Raw genomic sequence first — 16,572 nt, forward strand, 5'->3', positions numbered from 1 at the left:
GCTAGCCACAACTGTCTCCTATAACACGTTAATATTTATTTTTCCCCTTCCACAGATCAGTCCCCTCTAGAAGCTGAAAATATCTTCATGCAAATCATCATCTTCCATTTACACGTTAATTTCCAGTGAAATAAAAAGACTGCTCAATTACTTCGCCATGCTCCAGTAGAAGCAAGCAGTACTAAGAATCTACACATCCCAAAAGCAGAGTCAGTGAAACCTCACAAAAGAGGCTAACCCATGCTTTCATGACAAAATGGTGACTCAAATAATTTTTCAATGCAGTAGTATTCCAGAGATGGTGTACTTCTTCATTAACAGGGTACACCTCTACAGGAATATACAGATTACTATCCTGCTTTGCTGCTCTGTTTTTCCATAAACTACTAAAAACACTTAAGATTTTGCCTGCTTTAAAACATCACTGTCTTAAAATCAATTCAGAAATTATACGGACATCAGACAGCGAGTCCTTTAGGATCACCTTTTCTGCTCTTTGTTATAAAGCAGCCAGCAAAGTGGAGCCTCAATTCACAATGAGGCCTTTAGCTACTATCCCGTAAATAAAAAGAGGCTGTATTGCCAACAACTGCATATACTTGGCTCCAACACATACATGCCTGATACCATTTCAAAAATTAAAATCCCTTTCCCCACCATAAAAAGAAAGAAGAAAACCAAAACCACCATCATAAAAATTTCACACCTTGTTTCCTCCCTTCTCTCTCTCCAATCAAATACATGCTCGGGAACTCCCCTCTTTCACAAGCAATTATGGAATTGGAAAGTGTCTCACAAACTTGGGAAAAAAAGAAAAGAATATGGAGGCACATGCATAGCCTACGCCATTCCCTGAACATTTATGAGGAACTTGCCATTTCACCCAATTTAGGATATTAGGCTTACTAAAGAAACACTGGGCAGTGCAATATGCTGATCCATTAACATAATAACTTCATTCAATAGATTAAAGAGGTACATTTATACCTTGAATTCATTTGAGTGCTACAGTAAATTATTTAACAAGTACTTAAAAGATGTAGTCATTAACTCTTGGTTCCTTTTACTTTATTTTGACTTGGTCTTATTTTATAAGAATTCAAGAAATGAAATCGTAAGAGCAGTAATTGCTCCTTCTCTCACCAGTAGGTTTGGTTTCTTTTTTTAAAAAAAAAGAATTAAGCTTTATATGTTCTCATATACATGTATACAGATACACAGCATTCAGAATTTTAGACCAAAGAATTTCCAAAAAAAATTAATCAAAATGTTTAGTAGACATTTCAAGTTAAGGCCAGGTCAAGATTTTCACTAAACAGCTTATAACATAAACAAACCATAATGCTGAATATAAACTAATTATTACTATAAAATCCTTCCTTGCCAGATTTCAGAGATGCTCAGAATTTGAGAATCCTGTACTGCAAGTGACATCAAGGGACAATGACAATTAATACCTTGCACAAGTTTACACACACACACGACAACCATGCAAGATCCTGAGTTGTTCTGTTTCCCCTCACGTGCCTTTCTATAGGGCAGGCATTGCTGTATGAACCCTCATGAAATCCTAGAGAAAACAAAAGCACTCCACTTCTGTCAGGCTCAACCTGGAAGTAAGAATTAAGATGCTGTTTACAGTTCACAGACAGACTTCCTCAGAGAAATATGGAATCTTTCCACATGGTAAAACACATCATGATACTTTGACACATATACATACATCCAGTAAAGTTACCAAGCTGAAAATAATCTTCCAGGAAATCTACTGAAGTTATTTTTTTTACTATGCTTATCCCAACTCAGTAGCAATATATGCCCAACCAGTCGCTCACAATTCAGATTCCACCTGAGAATTTTTTGCTTGCTCTTCTTTAAAAAGAGAAGTATTTCAAAATTGCAGTCACAATAAAAGTCAAAGCAATCATACACGAGTTACTGGGTTTATTTGTAAGCACAGTCTTCCTTACTAGCTATAATAGCACTAAATACATAGAAACACAAATTTAGTATGGTTACATTTTTAATTATTTGATTCTACAGTTTCTTATATGTAAGTTATGACTGTCAGTCATCATCTCTCTTTCATCTACACACAACTGTGACAGAGTTGGGTGGAGTGAAGGTCAGAGGAAGCTTAAAAGGCATTTGAATTTTCTCTCATCTTGACAGGGGTTTTATCCCTCTACATTGCACAGGGAGTTCAAAGTTACTGGAAAAACATTAAAAGGTATTTCTACACCATACATTTGTTTACAATGATTTAAAGGAAAATACCATTTCTAAACCAAGCACAAGCAACTCACAACAGATACTAAGTTCAGACACTTTGTGCAGTTAAAAGGACTGCTGACTAGATATGTAAGCACTGAAGAAGATTAACACTCAGTTACCAATAACTAGGACTGTTACTGACCCATAAGACAATGGATTACAAATAAAAGATCAACAATGTCTGCAAAAAAAATGGTGTAACTTACATTTGATTTGTACCTTCTGATCTTACAGGAATGAACCAAGTGTAAGGCTGAGGATACAGAAATAAGCATAGACTAATAGCGCTGCGTGCTGAAATTACCTTATCTGCATAACTCATCTTTAACAACTACGCTGCAGTATAGTAGTAAAAAAAGCTATTATTTAATGCATTAAGACACTAAGACTATTGTTGAATGTGTATCCACATTTTCAGCAGCATTCAGTACTGTCCCTAACACTTAGCACAGTACTTTGATACCGTTGCTTAAGGAACTGCTGGAGAAGTTCAAATCTTGATTACACATGAAGAGATCAGAGCCCTGAAAAGTTCCTGCTAGATATCCATGCTAATTAAAACCACCAAAAAAGACATACAAACAGAAGGTTGGACAAGTACTTAAGTCACACACAAGCTCAAACAATTTGCCTGGCCAAGTGGTTTAAACACACTTAAGCAGCAGGTTAGAAAACACTCTACAACCAGCTTCCAGTTGCTATCAAATCTATACCTTACTAGAAATACTGTCTACATTTTTTTGAAAGACTGTGGGCCTATCCATACCTTTCTGTTAAGTTTAAACTTACAGAAGGTCTTCTGCTGCCTGTTTTAGCAATTTATAAAACCGTACTCCTCCACTATACTCAAAAGAATGGGTTATGCAAAAGTATATAAACAGATGATCAAGCTACCTCAAGTTTTATTTTAATAAATGAAGCACAGTTTTCTGAAAGTTTCCTTGAGAAAAAACAAACATCAGTGGTACCTGCATTTGTTCCTCTACAAGGATTACAGTCAGCTTCAAAAAAGTGTTAAACTTCTAATACTTAATGATAAAAACACCTCAAACTGCTTTACTTCGTACTCTATTATTCTAACATACTTTCAAAATTCTGCACCCATTTCAGCTTGTACACTACGTACAATCCCCAGCAAGAAAGGCTAATAATAAAGGGTAGTTTGTTTAGGTAGCAGTTCTCTGCTGAACAAAGAAAAGTTACGTGACTCTCTTGGACCATCGCTAGCCCTGCCCTGTCAGAAGAAATACAAACTGGGACAAGAGCTTCAAGCTTGAATGCCTACAGTACTTAAATATACGTCCTGATTGTCAAAGGTACTCAATATATGAGGCTTCACCAACATTACACACCTCATGAAAGCACTATAATAAACACTTAAACACAAAGAAAAAAACATTTAAAAACACATGACAACATACATTGGCCTAAGTGCCCAAATAGACAAACCTACATGTGAATTTTTCATGCTTAGCACAGTGGTGAAAGCTTGACTTGATATACACATATGGAGCAACACTTAGGCTCAAACATATTCCTATGTTTATACAGCCCAGTTTAAATGTTTTTTAATAATTCATATAGCATTAAACTTACAGTAGTAATATTTAGGCTCAATGTACACTTTCTCTAATTTTAAATATTGTGATAAAAAGATTAGTGAGATTCTGGAAAATTACTACCTGAATTTTAAAAAAAAGGTTAAATTACCAACAGCATTAAAACAACTTAGATGAAGTCAAGACCAGTAAGTGTACGTTAAGACTATGGAGTAGAAAAAAAATTCAGGAGTCATTTATGAAGTTCAAAAAATAATGCCAAAATAATTTAAAGAAAGTGTAATAACAAATTAATTGCTTGCTCAAAGAAAAATGGTGAACAAGTTTACTGGGACTTTTCTACTCTACCAAAACAAGAGTTCCAGATTTTATTTTGCTAGTATAAAAAACTTCATGAAATCTGAACTTGTTCAGTTACTAAAGTGTAACATTGTATTTGAACTATGATGAGTATTATTCTTAATCTCTGCACAGCACCAAAGTCAGAAGTCCTCATTTAGTAGGTACTAGCAAGTCATTTAGTCCATAAGGTAACCGACAATGATAAAATACCTAAACTATCACAGGCAATACCCTCTAGCATTTGCATGTATGACATCATTACAATCCCTGCCTGCCAAACATTTATAACCTCTAAATCTCTCCCTCTCAGGAAAGTCTATCCAGCTTCCGTGGAAGATGGAGACTTTTGCATGTAACTGCAATCACAAACCAAATCCTGCTTCCAACACTGGTAATGCGCAATAGGTGTTTGGAGGCTTGCACAAAATGAGCTGATAAGGGTTTCTACACCACAACTGACTGCAGCACAATTACTATCTTAGTTAGAAAATTCCAAAGACAGACCAAGAGTTAAAGTGTTGCAAGACATTAAAGCCAGAAGGATGATCAGGTGCTTCAGTTTGATACTGTAATTATGCTGCACTTCCATCATGCAACTCATACCTCTGTGAATGCTTTAGAAGAGGCTAAAATAAAGTGGTATCTCCAGTCTCTCAAGAGTTCTTTCCGTCTTAGCTTTAGGCTATGGTTTCTTGTACAATCACATTGAGAATAAACTAGTTCCTTATTTACGGTGATCATTAACGTGAAATAATTTACTGAATAATCTTACCCTTAGTCCCTGTTTAGTATACTGTTAAAGCATGCTTTTGATTAATAGTATTGCCTTTGGTGGCCTAAATGCAGTGAATGAAAGGTATAGGCCCACTTTTAAAAAAAGCTTTCAGTCATTTGTTAAAGTATAATACGTATTACACACAGCACATTTTAGTCTCATAAATTAATCAAGAACAGAAAAGAGCCAGTGCATTAAATCAATGAGAACAAAGACACACTATTCTTTTCTATTCTTGTTTACGTTTCACCTACACCAAACTGCAAATCCAGATCACAAATTATTCCCCAAAAAGGTCATACCAAGAATACACTTGCTATTATTACACTGATATTCAGGTGTGCGTAGTTTCTTCTTCTAAAAGACTATGCTAACAATACTACTGTTTACAACTTGATCTACTTCCTAAGCTGTTAGACAGGTCTGAAAAGGCTTATTTACTTTATTACCCTCTGTAAAGTGAACAGCATCATTATAGAGGTTTTTTTGTAGCATAGGTGTGCTATCTGTATGCCTTTTTACTTACGCTTAAGCAAGGTATTATAACATTGGGGGGGGGGGGGGGTGTTTTACTATTTTCCCCTCCCATCCTCATAACTTTGCTAGCTTACCACTGACTGTTACAGTCATTATTCAATTGTGGCATTATCTAGATCACAGTAACTTGTAAAGGCTGAAACACTTCACTACCAATACACAGACTGACAAACAGATAATTCTAATTTCCGGATTAGCCTGTAACATAAAGAATGCAAATCCTGAGACAGTAACAAAGATGGCTTTTCAACATTAACTATTTTAAAACCTTTTGTTTGCTTGTTCTTACATACACACACATAGATGATTTAGTCTGCTTATACACTGACAATTTCCAAAGAGCAGCAAAAACTGTAGTGCTAAGGAACATTTTCTGGAAATCACGTTTTCAGTTGGAGGGACATTTCTCAGCATCTCCAATCTGCCTTAAGTGCCAAATTACTGCTTTTACAACCCCCTAAAATCTGTTGGTTCTTCCTGTCTTTGAAGACAATGCAATACCAAGCACTGTAGCAATCCTTAGTTTAAAGGATATCATGGCGTGCAGAAAATGCATCTATAAAAGACACCAGAAAAAGGTCCATCCAAACAGGTATTGCCACCTACAGCTGGCCAGCAGACATACAAGGTGCAGACCCTAAATTCCTCATTGTTCTTTACTTAGAGCAGAGACCTAACAAAGTCAATTCCACCAATGGTAGGTATTTTATTTCATCAGATGAAATGAGAAGCTGGACTTGTCAGCATGACACAACAGCAACCGCATTTTCTTCAAAGTGCTCTCTTTTTACTAATGTGACTTGCCATTACTGAGTATAACTATTTTTTCAAGTTCCATAAATAGCCAAATTGAAGATATAAAAAGACTTTTTTAAAAAAGTCAGTCTCCTAGGATTCAAGTTATGCAATTTTCAAATTGGTGGCAAGACTCTGAAGCAAGTTTAAAATCCGAAAAATGTAAAACAACAACACTGCCCCTAGGATGCAACTAAAAAAATACCACCATAAATCTATGCTAAGCCACCATAAATCCTTTGTTGTGAAGTATCTTCTAAAAGTATCTTCTCTCTTTTTCATCAAATACACAGAAGCAAAAGTTACAGCAAATTAAAAAGCCCATATAAACTCTAAAACAGCTTACAAAATAAAAAAAGTATGCAAAATAGTTACCACATCAAAAATAATGTACAATTGAAACTTCCAGTTCTACTTTAATACGTTCATTCACAACTGCTTACTAACATCTTCAACAAGTATTAAATTATATCTGTAAAAATCTCATTTGTACCTGGATCAACCTTCCTACTACATACTTGCATACATCGTGAAAATTCATCCAATTTCCTGACTGTACTCTTGCTTTACAAGCTCGTACTAGTTACTACTACTAGAGATTCTCAAAGGTTGTTCACAAGTCTTTCGATTCTCACATTCAGCTTTAATCTTCCAGCCTCTCCACAGATTTAATAACAAGCCAAAACATACATCCTATACAGAAAACATTTCCTCCACTTTTTTTTTCTGTCCAGATGTAAAGGGATCTTTTAATAAAAATTTCTCTTCAAGAAGAAAATTACAAGAGATTGTCAGATAATAAAGAATACTTCAAATCTCTGTCAGTTTTATGTGTTTATCACCACCTTTTTCTCCTTTCTCTTTTGCTTCACTCCTGGATGAAATGCACAAACAGCTGAAAACAACTTGCATCAGACTAAATGAAAGCAACTCTACAGGAAATGCTGTCAAGGACAAGGAGACAGTTATTAGTTCTCTTATCCTTCATTCACAAAAATCTGCTTTTGAGTAATGGTAAACAATGTTTCAGATTAAGTTATTTTTAAATTCACTTACAGCAGTCTTTATAAACACTGTAAAATACATTGATTTAAGTTTTCACTTTACAGGTGATTTAAGAATTATACAAGTCTGTACAAAATGTTATTGCAAGCATCCATAGCATAATAAAGCATAGTCTAGGAAGATGTAAAACTGATTCTGCAACACTAAGTATAATACACAAAAGAATTTACTGCAATATAAATATGTATCTTTCCATACTTAAGTTTCAAAAGCATAAAAATAAAAGAAATCTTCTACAGTTCTAGAGATGAAATACTAAGCTCAAAAGACCATGTCTAAAACTGACAGGATTTAATAACCGAACTGAATAAATTGAGGTAACTGCTGCAAATACAAGAAACTATGAGAATCATGCACTAAAACAAGTCCATTCCATGATTCAAGCTAAGGAAAAAAAAGAAAAAGATACTTAATATCCAAAAAGCTGGCCTGCATTTTTGTAGATTAAAATATTAGAAGAGATGATGAATCTACCAACATACAAACATCTATGGCATACTCAACAGGCTGAAGAAAGACTAGTCAAAAGAACTGGGGGGGGGGGGGGGGCGGTAGCTGTTGGGTTTGGGGGGGTTTTGTTTGTTTGTTTTTGGGGGGGGTGTTTGTTTGTTTTTTAAATACAAAAACTATAATGGTATTATTTGTATCCTCTCCTTAATAAATAAAGTTTGCAAATTAATTTTCCATACAGCATTCTGCCAAGCAGTTCATTTTTAATAACTCTTATTTCAAGTCATAGTGAAGATTAAAAAAAAAAAAAAAAACATTCATACAGGGGAAATAAAGGTTACAGTTTTCAAAGCAGATACATTCCACACTGTCTATATTTAAAAGGCCATGCCCTGATAACTGGCATAGGAAGAGCTGCAAATGGTGTTCTAAAAACTGAACAGGGCTGAAGACTTAAAGATACTGGCGCGTCTTTAAATGCAATTATATACAGGTTTAACGAAAGCTGGGAGTTAATCTAAACAAGGTATTACATGGGTCAGATGTTTTTTCAAAGGCACACCAGATGGAATTTTACAGCTTCTTCACTGGCCCAATTATGTCATCACTTACTTCTTTCTCCTACCTTTTCCCTTGCCAGGTTTAGAATCAGTTGGAATGTATTGATATAAATCTTCAGTGGCACATGTGTGTATGCACGAGAGAGAGAAATGGGGATTTTATACACACATATTTATAGGATACCTGCTTCTTAAATGTTTATGTACTTTTACAATATACTACCCTTTACCACCTGTGAAAGAGGGAATAATCTAACAAACAGGCAAAAAACTCTCAAGAGAACTCTAGTTAGACACATCCGATGGCCAGAGAAGTGAGGAGCCACGCAGAACAACAGCATATCTTGCACTACCTTTACTGAGTGATGAGGTCTAAGCTCCAGACCAAAAGAAATTCCCAGTAAAGATGACAATACAAGTAATACCTTGCCCTGAGATCACCTGGAAGCGGAAACAGAAGTAATCTCACGAAGTTTTTAATGTTACAGGCAGATATACAGGGAGAAGTGCTGCTGTAAATTATCTCATTGTACACAAAAGCGACCTGACCACTACTGCCATGCAAAAAAACAAAATTATTTTTGGTGTCCATTTAATAGAGTCATATCCTGCTCTGTGTAAAGCATCTAAATGCTTTTCCAACTGCAGCTAAACAAAAGTATAGTCTACCTGGAGATGACAGATTGAACAAAGACACAACGTGCATGGGAGAAGAAAGGATATGATCTTTGGCTAGCCAAATAACAGAGGAAGAAGGTATTTCTGGCTATTGTTACCCTGAGGGATTTAAACATTCTGGGAAAAACTACCAATCATGACAAACAGCTAACATATGCTCTTAAAATCACAGTATAGTCACATGCTAGATGTCATTTTCCAAAACACTGAGTATCAATGAGCTTATGATTCTCTTACTCAGCCAGGATCCCCTGAAGGCTTAGGGGGCTTTTTTGGTTGGTTCGTTAAAAAAAGAAAGAAAGAAAAAAACCCCACACACCACCAAACACAAACAGGACCCATGAAGAGATGGATTACTGTTCTGGTATAGAAAGATCGAAGGAAGGAAAACCAAAAAATGTTTCTGAGAAAACTGACTGCTAGTAGCACAATGGTGACACTGTGGGCTTTAACACCTCAATCTGTCTTCTACCACCTTCATGTACTTATTGACTAAAAAACATAATCAGAATGAAACAGTGTTGGAACTTGTCTTCTAGCACTCCTGGAAGACAAGCTGCTACTCATTATAGCTCTCTGGCATCTTAGAAAGACGTGATGAAAGCCACTAAGGCAGTCAACACCTCATGATCAACATAATCAGAGACTGCTGATAGAGTTAGTATTTTCAATATTAAGAAAAGAATCCAGCCTCTCCCAGCAACCCATTTTATTAACTTTTTTTTTTAATAATGTTTGGCCACTGATACTACTCCTGATTTAAGTTATGGCACCAAGAAGATATTTAGGAAGTACTTCATCTCCTACTGCTATGGCATTTTTCCCACCTTGTAAGTGTTTAGTGCCTTGTCTCCTCACCTGGGTCTCAGTTTTTCTTTTCTAGTGTTCTCTTCTGTCCTCTCCCACATTCTCGAGGCAGGTTATTTATCTTAAAGTTACTTCTCCCATTAATGTAGCTTCTTCTTAGACAAGAAGTTATTTGGGAGAACCACCACAGTCTTCCTGTCCATTTGTAAATGTATATCACAAGAGGTCCTCAATACAGTGAGGAATTCCCACGCGTAATTAATATCAAACAATTGCAGTTTAAAACTGTTCGGATTGCTTCAGCCTGCACATGCAAGGGCCTTTTACAACTGACACAGCTTCTCTGCACACAGTCAAAGAAATGAGAATATTCACATGCACATACTATTAAGACCAGCCAGTCATTTATTTGAAAAGGTGAAGGTGGGAGAACATGTGCAGTTTCTTACTCGGACTGCACAGAACTGGTGCACCAGACTAAGGGCTCACCAACCCTCCACAGGCCTGAGCGGCTCTCACAATGGATTAATGCTTTGAAGCAAAACCACCAAGACCAAAAGCGCCCCAAGTCCAATTTAAAGAACCACAATGGTGTTGCTGAACCTCCCTTTTCCCACCATACCTATTTGCCTAAAGCGTCTCTTGGCTGTCAAAGAGAAGGCTTCTACATACACCAGACTCGCAACTGGTTCAACCTGAGTAAAGTCAATACTTGAAAAAGAGAAGCTGAGGCAGGATGAAGTCTAGGCTTGTGAAGAACAAAAAAAAAAAATCTACCTAAGAATAAATATTAATTATTTCAGTATAATAAATAATCTAAGCTACAATCACCAGCATACCCACATACCACAGTATTCTTTTGTCATCCTCTATACAATGGGAATACACACATTGTCACAGATTGCTAAACACAATTTACCCACGCAGTAGTTTCAGAGCATAATCAATACAACCCACCCCCTCAAGAGAAAAACAAGTATTTTAATATAATACCTACATGCGCTGGGACCTGAGAAACAATATTTCTAATTAAACCAAAACATCACGCCGCTTCATTTCACAGAATGGCTGTAACGAGACCTGCAAGTTAGTGCAAATCAAACTATCAGACAGTGTACCTTTTAATAAAGTTACAGGCAGTCTTACCTCTCATCCTCACCATCTACGAGGGGCGTTGTCAATGGCAGCACCTTCAGCGGAAAGAGGGAAGCAGAGGATGGCATGCTGCTGCTACCACCATCTGAAACGGCTGATGCTCCAACACCACTCTCGCCACTGGCAGCTTGAGGTAAACCCACTAAGGAAGGTTCTGTAGGGCGTCTGCCATCTTCAATTTGGCTTACAACTGACTGAGCTAGTGATTGTGCAGGGAACTGGGTAGAGCTTAGCGGTATCTGCTGTGGCACACTCTGTGCCACAGGCATACCTATACTTGTTGATATCAAGGGAGGCTGACTAACACTTTGAGCCAAATTCCCGTTCTGCACAGCCGAAGCTTGTGCTATATTCTGTGGCTGTCCCAAACCTATAGAAGCAGAAGGTATGCCAGGAGGCACAGCTGAACCAGCTTGGCTTGGTGCAGGAACAGCACTAGCAGAAGGTATAGGGCTAACTGCAGGCAGCTGCTGGCCAGTCATCCCTTGGACTACAGATTCCACTCCTTGTGCCTGTGGCTGTACAGGTAACAAGGTGTTTTGCTGAGCAATGACCATTTGCTGAGGAAGGCCTGAAGCGCTAGCCTGTAATCCCTGCTGCATTATTCCTGTCTGCACAGGCTGCACTACTTGTGAAGATGGAGGAGCAGCTGTTGACGGCATGACTGGAGGTGGAATTTGGTTTGCAGCAGATGGTGGTTGCACCACAGCAGCTACACTTCCTTGCTGCCCAACATTCAGCATTTGACCACTGGTACCTACACCTGGTATCGCTGCTGGAGCATGTGCGACAGGCTGAGCTGGGGCAGCAGCTGGATGTGCTTGTACTGAAGGCTGCATGCTCTGTGCCTGGGCAACGGGAACCGGTTGCCCTGCTCCTACTCCCGTAGAACTGGGCTGCATGGCAGGAGCTGGAGTCTGAAGGATCTGCTGATGTTGAATGTAGTCTGGCATAGCCCCCGTAACAGAGTTTTGGTTCACCGGCTTAACGTGACCTGCAGCCATCTGCGTAGGAACTGTCTGTTGTTGCTGCTGCTGCTGCTGTTGTCCATACTGCAACTGCTGCTGCTGTACAACTGGCAAAGTCTGCACAGGCTGCGCTGGCTGAGAATACGGTAGTTGCTGTTGAGCCATACTTTGAATGGCAGGTTGCTGGTGGCCCAGAGATGGGGATACACCTAGTATATTAACTGGGGCTGGCTGAACCCCAGTAACAGTGGTTAGACTGGCCTGCGCAGGAGGTTGGACCCCTGGCTTCTGCTGTGGATAGTTTACTTCTTGAGAATGCAGCTGGACTTGTGCAAGCTGTGATTGAGAAACACTCTGTGGTATACTAGATGCTGGAATTGCCGGAGGAGCAGCACTGCTAAAATCCATCTGCTGCGGACCCACACCTTGAAACGCTTGCTGCTGTACCACAGTAGGTGCTCCTATTTCTCCACTTCCCACACTTTCTGTATAGTGACTCAGTGTGCTTACATTGCTGCTAACAGAACTCCCACTGGTGCTCTCCCTTTCAGAAGTCACTTCAAGCGGGTTTTGTTTTATCGTCTCTACTGCTTTGTTTACTGCTACTCCTTCTGACACTGCAACAGTGTTTTCTTTATCATAGAATTCAGTGCATGTCCATCTACCTTTTTTGAAAGGTTCAGAACTAGAATCTAATTTTACAACCCTAAACCTTGACGTGCCAGATGCAGGCTGCTGCTGGCTTGATCCCACTGCCATTCCTGCAGTTGGATTAGTAACATTGTTAATGACACTAGAGGAAGCACTCGTACCATTGCCAACACCGCTCAAGATATTCACATTAACATTGCTGCTAGTTCCAGACAAAGCATTTACATTACCAGTACTCGTAATGTTGCCTAAATTTATAGTACCAAGCATGCCGCTTGCCACACTAGAACTACCACCACCCATATTATTTAAGGTACTAGTTCCAGTAGCAGGACTTACACCTAAATTGCCAGGAGTACTTGTAGTGCGGATATTAGACACGACAGACGCCGGGGAACCAGTGGATGATGCAGCAGAAACTGGTGCAGTTGATATAACATTGTCAGAGCTTCCAGTTGTTGATAGTTTTCTAAATGATGGACTGGGCGGTGGTCCTCCAGAAATTGGGGCACTGCCCACCCCAGGATGCGATGGATGATGGTGTCCATGATGGTGGTGGTGAAGATGGTGGTGGTGATGAACATGATGGGGGTGAACACTTCCGTTGATCACAACACTCTGCTGTGGGTGATGAGGCAGAGGAGCGTGCTGCTGAGGAAGATGAGGCTGGTTTGGAGAAACAGCCCCAGGAGTCTCTGCCTCTTGGAAGTTATTTAAAGTCTCTTCAGAGGAGCTCCTCTCAGGTTCTCCCAAGTCAGTGGCCCTGGATAAAGAAACATCCAAGATTTCTGAAGACGACAGGTCTTCAGTGTGGGACTCATCCAGGTCATCGTAGCTTTCTGTATCCTCAGCTATGCTGTTATTAGAGCTCATGCTAGCTGATATTTGAGCAGGGGTCACACTGGTAATTTGGAAGCCACTTTTCTTTTTCATTTGAGCTCCAGTCTGTGCAAGAGGCTGTGGCTGGAGCTGAGACTGCGAGAGGAGGTTCAGGCTTTGTGGAGGAGGGGGTGTCGGCTGTGGACCCGCCGATGAAGATGCTGCAGGAGATGGAGGCGGCGGCTGGACCAGCAAAGGCGGCTGATAATCCTCGGCGGAGAGGGCAGCGCTCCCAACGCCGGTACCTGGTGCAGTGGGAGCAGTAACGCAGCTGCTGCCGCTGCTACTGCTGCTGCCCCTTCTAGGAAACATTGCCGGGTGCGCCATCTTCCTAGCACTAATGTCTGCGGCTGAGTCAGGCTGGTGCATTGTATCGGGTGTATTTTAAGAGTGCAATCCCCCGGTATGGAGAGAGACAGACATACACACACAGTTAGCTTTGCGCTCACGGCAGGGCACAGAGACAACCACGCACGACCCCCCCGGCTCCCGCAGAGCACGGGCTGAGGCGCCTCGGCACCGCCGCTAACCGCCCCCCTCCCCTCCTCCTCCTCCCCTCCGAGACAGGGAGGGGGCGAGGACCGGTCCTCCGCCGCCTCCAGATCAGCGCCTCTGAATGTGACACTTTCAATCCTCCGCCATTCACTTTCCTTCGCCCTCCCCCCCCTTTGATATCCACCCCCCCCCCTCAGCCGGCCGCCCCCCCCCCCCCCCCCCCCCGCGACTGCGCCTCTCCCGGGGGGTGGGCAGCGGGGGGAGGAAATGCCCGCGGTAGCCGGCCGGCCCCGGCGGCAAGCGCCTTCCTCCCCGCCGCTCACCCGGGCGCCGCGGCTCGCCGGCAGCCGGCAGAACCGCCCTCCGCGCGGCGGGCGCCGCCGCCGGGCCGCCGCCTCCTCGGCGGGGCGAGGGCAGCCGGCGGGCCCTCAGGGCAGCCCGGCGAGGCGGACGGCGCCCCTCGCCATCACCGCTGTAGTAGTAGTAGTAGGAGAGCGCAGATACGTACGGGACTGGCGCACAGCAGGGCGGCAGCGGCAGGCTGAGCCGGGCAGGGACATCCCCGTCAGTGGCAGCCATGGAGCTGAATCATTTTGGGTATTAAAGAGACGGAATAAGGAGGGAAGAAAAGCAGCAGCAGCCCGACAAGAGAGTCCATAAAAAGGAGGGAGGGAGGAAGGGGGAGCCAGCCAGGCAGCCTCTCTCTCCTCCCTCTGTGTCTGGCTGTCTCTGGAGGAGGCTCCGCTCCGCACGCTCTTCCTTCCCCCTCCGCCTCCTCCCCCTTTATAACAGGCGGCACCCGCTCTTCCTCCGCAGAACCGCGCCTGGGATCAGTCCTCCTCCCGCGTGACGCGTCTGCCCCGTCCTTTCTTCCCTCCGGGTCTCTCCCGGCTTCCCTGCCGCCGCGGGTCTCTCCCCCTCCCGGCCCCGTCCCCTCACGGAGCGCTGGAGGAGGGCGCTACGCCGATCTGCAGGGGGGAGGGGAAAGCTCGCCAAAGGGGAGGGCAGGCGAGAGACAACGTAAGATGGCGGCCGCCGCGCATGCGCGCCCCGCCGGCAGACATAAAGCCCGTCTGGCCGAGACCGACGGAAATAGGCTCGGCTCGCGTGGCGGAAATTGCCGAGCGGCGCCGAGCCCGGGGAGGGGGAAGGGTGTCCCCGCGTGGCTGCGCTCCGAGTGGGGAGGGGGCGCCGGGCGAGGGCCGGGCTGTGCCGTGCCGTGGCAGCGGTCGTGGCGGGCGGGCCGGCAGCCCGCCCCCCAGGTGCCCCTCTCTGCCTCTTCCCCGGGCCCGCAGCATGACTGTGCCTCACATGACCCGCCGCCGCCTCCCTCCCCCTCTCCTCAGCTCCGTTGCAGATTTATTCAAGTTATTCATCACCTTCTCCTTCCTCCCCTCCCTCGGTCCAGAATATTCCTGCCCGTTCCTTCCCCCCGCCCATGGGAAGAGCAGAGGCGCCTCGCTCGGGGGCCGCCTTCCCCTTTGTGCCCCGGGCGGGGGTCGCCGCGAGTGACTCCCTTCACGCCCTGGCATGGCCGCCGGCCCCCCACCCCAGGTGGTCTTCCCCGCTCAGCCGGCCGGGCGTGAAGGCCCCCGGGGCGGGAGGACGGTGTCACCGGGCGGTGACTAGGGGCCCGGGGTGCTGCCAGCGCGGCACCCGCCGTTGGCAGGGCGCGGCGAGACGGTGTCGGTGGCGTGGGGACACGGGGCTGTGGCGGGGCGGGAGGCACCGCGGGTGCCGAGGGGGAGCGGTGCCCGGAGGCGGCCGGTCAGGTGAAATTGTTCATCTGCGCTCACAGGCGACACGTGTGTGTGTGTGTGTGTGGAGGAGCTTCTGATGAGAGCTCGAGAGGAAACACTGGAGAGGAAAACGATGCCGTTCAAAGGTATTTTTAAGTTACTAAACAGAATTGAGGTGAAATCCACCGATCTTCCCTCGCTGTTTCAGTGCCAGCATCCCGCCGGGGAAGAAAGACCATGCGGCCCTCTCAGAGCTGGGCGGTGAAGCTCCGCGGGCCCGTCACGGCAGGGCTGCTCCAGCTCTCCCTGTCCCAAACTGAGCTTCTCCTAACTGTAGAGCCACGACCATCTGATCTCTGAAGATGCTCAATGCGTGCATGTCCACCAGGAGATTTTCCTTCACGTCCTTGTAGCCATTAGCGTGCACGGAGCTGCCCAGCAGGTAGGCAGGTATCTCATGGCCACACAAGCCTGACAGACTTGCACCATCAGCATTGCTCCACCTCTCCCATCGGCAGGACCCTTTCCAGGAGCACTTTCAGAGCATGATAAATTGGGTGTCCCGCTTTTCCATGGAGAGGGGGACAGGTTTGCACCCCCTCCCAGTTTCTCCAGCAGCCTGGTGGTAGGGTGGGCACTAGTGCCCAGAGAGCTGCTCATGTTTCCCGCCTCCTGGCAGCACATCCTTGTCCTTAAACACAAGCATCCATGAGCTGGTGGAGGTGTCTCAGATCACTGCTTTGAAATTGGTCCAGTTTGCATGGAATAATAAAATGTTTGCAGGACTTGACTGGCTCAGGCTAATTCTGTAACCTGACTATGAAGCCTGCTGGTTAGGGCAGT

General features: G+C 43.6%; 1 protein-coding gene across 3 annotated transcripts in view; it reads right to left on the reverse strand.

Moving 5' to 3' along the window:
* Window positions 1-15,094, reverse strand: part of TSC22D1 (TSC22 domain family member 1) — a 97,938-nt gene extending 82,844 nt beyond the window's left edge. Inside the window, exons 1-2 of one of the 3 annotated variants that reach the window (XM_075489039.1) lie at window positions 14,499-15,094; window positions 10,989-13,855 (exon numbers count right to left, since the gene is read on the reverse strand). In XM_075489039.1, the coding sequence (XP_075345154.1) occupies window positions 10,989-13,822 (2,834 nt within the window). In that variant the 5' untranslated portion in view covers window positions 13,823-13,855; window positions 14,499-15,094. Of the gene's footprint in view, window positions 1-10,988; window positions 13,865-14,498 lie in introns of those variants that run through there. The other 2 variants (XM_075489030.1, XM_075489059.1) reach the window with 2 other exon arrangements.
* Window positions 15,095-16,572: the final 1,478 nt, after the last annotated feature.

Source organism: Mycteria americana, chromosome 1, assembly GCF_035582795.1.
Source record: "Mycteria americana isolate JAX WOST 10 ecotype Jacksonville Zoo and Gardens chromosome 1, USCA_MyAme_1.0, whole genome shotgun sequence".
NCBI lineage: Eukaryota > Metazoa > Chordata > Aves > Ciconiiformes > Ciconiidae > Mycteria > Mycteria americana.